The sequence below is a fragment of the Halyomorpha halys genome, unplaced genomic scaffold, assembly GCF_000696795.3.
Source record: "Halyomorpha halys isolate HHAL.00 unplaced genomic scaffold, Hhal_1.1 Scaffold1606.1, whole genome shotgun sequence".
NCBI classification, from domain to species: Eukaryota; Metazoa; Arthropoda; class Insecta; order Hemiptera; family Pentatomidae; genus Halyomorpha; species Halyomorpha halys.
In genome coordinates this window covers 23090-29107 of record NW_027109899.1, presented here as the reverse complement: position 1 = coordinate 29107, position 6018 = coordinate 23090, and the positions used below count along the sequence as shown (strand labels likewise).

Sequence of the window (6018 nt, the reverse complement as noted above, 5' to 3'; positions counted from 1 at the left end):
ATTATAATGTTATAACAAACTTCTCCAATCTTTTCTTTTTTATATTTCCGGAAACAATAGTAGTACTTCTGACGTTTTATAAAGGCCCACACCGATTTTCATGTTTGATGGCCCAAATTATTCACTGAGATCTTATAATTCATTTATAATTCGACCTCAAAATACAGAAATTAAATCTGTTAAATCTGTCTGTTTGTTTGGGCTCCGTTTTGAGCGAACCCCACAGCCGATTTTTAAGTTCGATGTCTACTTTTTTTATTTTTCTTAACCTATATTTACGTTTTTCAATTGGCAGGATGACTAACTTCCTTATTCATTAAATCAATCTTAGTTTTTAAATATTAGGGATCAATTTCAATTCTGAGTAGAGTAGTAAGTTGTGTGATATGCAAACCGCACCAAATTTTAAATCAGTGAATTGATAAATATAGGTAATAGCTTAATTGACAAAGGCAGTCACTGGATCTTAACATTCAATTTTTTTATTTTTGCATAACTCAATGTATGCTTGAATATAACCTTTATTCAATAAGTGTATGACTATTTCACTGAGCTTGTGTTCAGCTTCTTCACCACCAATTGATGTCATTCTTGCTAACTTCTCGTCGGTTGATAATGATTGCCTTTTATTTTCATAAACTGCATTGATGTCCATCATCTCTGGAAGGAAAAATGAGGCAATAATATATCCATAAATAGCCCTTTCAGCAAAATGTCTTAAAAAACTGTTAAAAGAAGGTCAAGAAATTTGGTTAGGCACACGTTTCCTCAAAGTATCCCAGTATAGTTTTAAAATCTTATCCCAGTATTTTTCTCTGAGCTCTGCTGTTGTATGAAGGTATAAAAAGAAAGATATATCAATAGCAGGACTTCCGTAATTGGAAAACTGAAAATCAAAGAAAACACAGTCTATTGGCTTTTCATTTTCATCAAATTTGTAAAGAATATTGTTATTACAAAAGTCTGCATGGCATATCACCACATAAGGTTCTTCGGGAGATGAAATAAAGTCCTTCATTTTAATGGGATGTTTTAACAAATTCAAAAATTCGGTTAAGAGGTCTACACTGGCATTTTTCTTGATTATTGGTTTAACACCCCTTTCTATGCAAGCAGCATTAATTACTTCAAATTCATGATGAAATGCTGGAGGTGAATCAATAACTTTAAATTTTTTTGCCATCTGTATGAAGCTCTCTTTTTCTTCATGTTTACGAATTAGGGAAAATTAATGAAATTCTGCTATCTTTTTTATCGCAATAGAAATATGGTCAATATCAAGGAAGAGTATTGTTTTTGACAGAAGAAAATTTTTATACTTCAAATTTTCTAAGACTAATAAATCCTTTTCAGGTTCCACGCCATTAGTGGCTAATCCATAAAACAATTGGGGATAAAAATTTGTTTCTACTCCAAAGTATGATAATATTTCATAGTACATTGTTATTTCATTGTGGAACATAGCATACCTGTTCCAGGACTCTTCAGCATTGTTTCGAGGTAATTTTATAACAAGTGGCATCACTTCTTTCCCTTTGGGCCCATCCACTTTCAGGTTAATGAAGGTGAGATCAGATAAGAACTGAGTGCCCTTCACCGTTACATCAGTTTCGAGACCAAGGTAGCAGACATTACCGAAAACACCGTCTGCTACTAATGTAGCCACGATTGGTTCAAGAGCAGAAATTGACATGATTAATTCAATTATGAATGAATTAAAAAAATAATCCCTTCAAAGCCGCTGTAAATGTACTGATCATAATCCCTCCAAAGCCACTATGAACGAACTGTCCTTATCTTCAGCGTTAACTCTCTATTTTTCCTCAGCCAGAGCCTAAATATCCCTTAATTTTTCCCTCCTGCCCAAATACATACGTAGGCATATGTACTCAATATCATATTTCAGCGATGTAATCTATTAATGTATATTCCACCACCAGTTATGTGTATAAAGTCATCAAACTTTTAATACTTCGCGTGAGGTTAAATTCAAATAATTTAATTGGAAAAATGCAAATTATTGATAGCCTCTTTTAAGAAATTGCAGAAATACATAATTTATGAAGAAAAAGAAAGATTTCGGTGATATTTTTTCCGTCTAGAAAAGAAATTGTAAAAGAAACATTGTATTTGTACTTATATGATTATTTTATGTCCGGTTTGGTTTAGTTTTAATTAAATAAACTAGATCCCTTACTGAAACAAGATGCTAAGCTGGAGGAAAAGGTAAGATTTCTTTCGTTTTAGATCATTTTCTCTTTTTTTTCCCCCTCCTAACCTTGGAATTTCTTTAAATAGAGAATTTTTTTTCACAAAGTGGAAACCCACCTTATCTCTCTCCCACTCTCTCCGTCCAGACATATGGCTGTTCTTACCAAGTCATTTACTTAAGTTGATTAACTAAATAAATCAATCATGTAATAATTTCAGAACATAGATATGATTCTTTAAAAGCCTACTTTTAACTGTATCTTTGTTGAGTCCCAGATGAAGGCCTGAAATTAAGGTCGAAACGTCGGCACAAATAAATAAGTTTCGTTTATTTGTGTAGTTTTGGTAATCAATGTTATGTAACTTGTCTGTCCATAGTTATAGTGGAAAACACTTAATAACATAAATCCAAACCAAGGATGGGGTAAACATTTTAAATTACTCATTGGTGGTGGGAAACAACTCAAATCAGTTTGTGATTAATAAAAGTTGAAAATTTCACCAACGTGTTCTCATCGCTTGTTGAAGATGGTAGAAATTTAAGGGGATTTTAAATTAAGCAATGAAACCTAACAGGTACACACTTTATCATGGTTTAGTAGGTATTCATAATACTGTGTTAAATGTAAAATGTTTTACCATGTTTAATGTTATAAGTTTAGGATTGTAAGCAGGAGAGCTTAAGAGCTCCTAGTGGATTTTCTGAGCAGCTTGTTTAGTAACCTTCCCTGCCAAAATTTCATGTAATTGTTTACCTCTAAGTTTTTATTATAGCAATTTATTACAACATGCCGAAAATAAGTGAAAAGTTAGGCTACTGATTATATTTTTTAAAAAGTCCAAAACACAAGACAAAAGAAAAAAAGAAAAAGACACAAACTACGAGTAAGTAACCTAACCCAACAAATAAAACGGTGACAAGCTCAGCTGGTCTGTTGCGTGACGTCATTCTCCCTTTAACAGACCTATTAACAGCCTCTCAACCATGTTATATCGTTTTAAATTGGTAAAAGAAGGAAATATTTCTCCATTTAACATAAGTGTTTCCATTTAACATGTTAAACTAAAGATCATGAATACCCCTAGTATCTGCAGTGGTGTAGTGGGGCGGGAACGGTGTTCCCACTCTACTTTTTCCAAAAATCCTTTCAGAAACAGATGAACCAGTTGTTTCTGTCATTTTTTATTTTCAGTTATCACTTTGTACAAGTCCTACTATTGACTTAATATATATATTAATACAACTTCTGATATCAGATAAAAATATTGGGCTGAAATTCTTAAGGTTAATTCCAACCCTCTAAGAAAAAATGCCCCTAAAAGGAAACCATCATTTCAAGAGTTTCAACACACTGAAAAAAAGAGCAATATTGGGATATCTCATAAGTGTATGGTTCCTTCCATTCTTGCTCAATGACTTTGTGAATGAAGAACGAAAAATATTGAAGACAAAATAGAAATAATTCAAAACGGTATAGGAGAAAAAGCAGAAAGAAAATTTGTGAGATTGTTTTTGACCTTTTGAAAATTAACTATCTACAGGAGTTTTGGGATTTTTATGATAAAAAAAATTAAGTGTTAATTTATCACGTTTTACCAGTACATTTTGTACATAAAATATTCGCTTATTTGATTATACAGTAAAGACTGCTATGTTAACTTCAATTATTATATTCTGCCAGGCTAATTAAGTCTTTACATTATATTATTAATTTATAACTTATTGAATGTATCCTATATTAAGGTTAATATAAAATACTTTTTTATGACCATTAAAATTGTTTTAAAACTTTTTATTTAGTTCAACTCTAAAAAACGGCAAATAAGTCAAAGAAAATTGATTTCTGATAAATGATAGCCTACTGATTTACTGTGTATTGTTGAAAACACCATAAAACAATTAACTGTCAAGTATTGGTCAAGCTGTTTAGCAAAATAATGTTTGCATTTTACACCCCTTCTTTCCCCTTACACGTTTATGACAAGTCAATCAGGACACATTTTTAAGATAAAAAGTAGTTATTATATATAGAAAAGTTGGCCACCCCTGCCATATTTGGCAGTTGACAGTTGAGAGTAGAGAGTTACTTCCGCACCCCATGTCAGAAACGGCTAGGCGGGGGGGTTGAAAAAGTGTTGAGAGTGACTAAAAGCCTGCTCACATTTTGTTGTTGGTATCAGTTTTTTGAATTGATATTAATTATCAATCAATTTTTTTTTTGTAAATATAAAATATTCTAATCAATAATGATTACTGTTTTACTTTTTTTTTAATAAACAACTTTCTGCATTATATCAGTAACAATTATTTATTTATATCAAATGTTATATTTTAATATTTTCCTTACAATAAATTAATTCTTTATTTATAGTTCCTAGAACACGTTAATTAAAAAATTGGCCAAGTTAAAACAATTTTATATTCACTAGGTCAATGATCTGGACATAACATAGAAAAAAAGCATGAATTTTTGGAGAATGGTTCGAGGGATTTTCATTAAAGATATACCAAATTATTGCAAAATAACATTTACTAAAACTTCTAGTCTCTTCACATTTGCGATTAAAGAACGGTTTTAATAATTACATCAATGTGCGAAATCTCTATTAACTTCAACGTAAAGATGCCTTCAAGGGGCGTGGCTTAATCTCCACCTCTTATCGGCATTTTTGTTTAGGAGAGTGGGGCTATGGCACTACACTGGTCAGAGTAGGTTTTTTAATCCTTCGTATGCCAGATATGATCTATTTGGGGTAAAGAAATAAATGAAATGGTGTATTTATAGAATTAACTACGCTTTCATTATTATCCAAAATAATTTTTTAAAGAAATAATTATAGAATTACAGAATTAAAGTTATCCTAGTAGAAACTTTAGACACAGATCAATTGAATCATAATGTCCGTTATTAACGTGACGTAATCAACTCTTAACCATGGACGGAGTAAATATTTTGAATTAGATAACGGTGGTAGGGACTACTCGACTCAAGTCAGTTTGTGATCAACAATGGGAGAGAATATCGTTACCCTCATCTCTTCGCTTGTTGAAGATGGTGTTTTTGGTGAATTTAAATTCGTGGATTTGAAATTAGACAATGATACTGAAATAGGTGCACAGTTTGCATCATCTTTAGTATTTCACAATTTAGTTCTAGAAAATTCTTCTGGCGAAAAAGTGATTCCACTCGTTGTGAAGATACCTACTTCGGACCCTGAAGAAAGAAAATTCCGCAACACTGATGCTATGTTTTACAATGAGGTGATTATGTACAAAGAAATAATTCCCGCTCTTGGTTATGAAGGGAATCAATTACCAACAATGTATTATGGAATTGCTACATTAGGTCTCAATCCAGAAATTGATATTGTTATTCTTGAAAATTTAAAAAATAAGGATTTTGTGCCATCCAAGCCAAAGATTTTTCTTGATTTTGATCATATTTCACTTGCAATAAAAAAAATTGCTGAGTTTCATTCTCTTTCTTATAAACTAAAAAACGAAAATAGAAAAAAGTTTGATCAACTTGTTAATAAGCTGAAAGAAGTGGAAAATAATGAATCAGCGATAGAAGAATTTGATATTTTGAGGAGTATTTCATTGAAAAGAGGTTTTGAAGCAGCATTGAAAAAAAAATCTTCAGATCATTTAAAAAAATGTTTACCTTTATTTGAACATGTAAGTAAATTAATAAAATTGATCAATGACCCTGAAGAACCATTTGCTGTAATATGCCATGGGGACTTTTGTAATAACAACACACTTTTCAAGTATTCAGAAACAGATGAACCAGTTGATTGTGTTAT

At 31.4% G+C, this 6018-nt stretch overlaps 1 protein-coding gene and 1 pseudogene across 1 annotated transcript; one reads left to right on the top strand and one right to left on the bottom strand.

Annotated features, from left to right (window-relative positions):
* Nucleotides 1-595: 595 nt before the first annotated feature.
* Nucleotides 596-1824, bottom strand: LOC112210431 (uncharacterized; annotated as a pseudogene).
* A 3086-nt stretch (nt 1825-4910) lies between these two features.
* Nucleotides 4911-6018, top strand: LOC112210432 (uncharacterized; the record flags this gene model as incomplete). The annotated part of the gene is given in 1 exon segment (XM_024359783.2): nt 4911-6018. A coding segment is annotated over 1 exon segment (797 nt), but the record flags the coding sequence as incomplete, so codon positions are not given.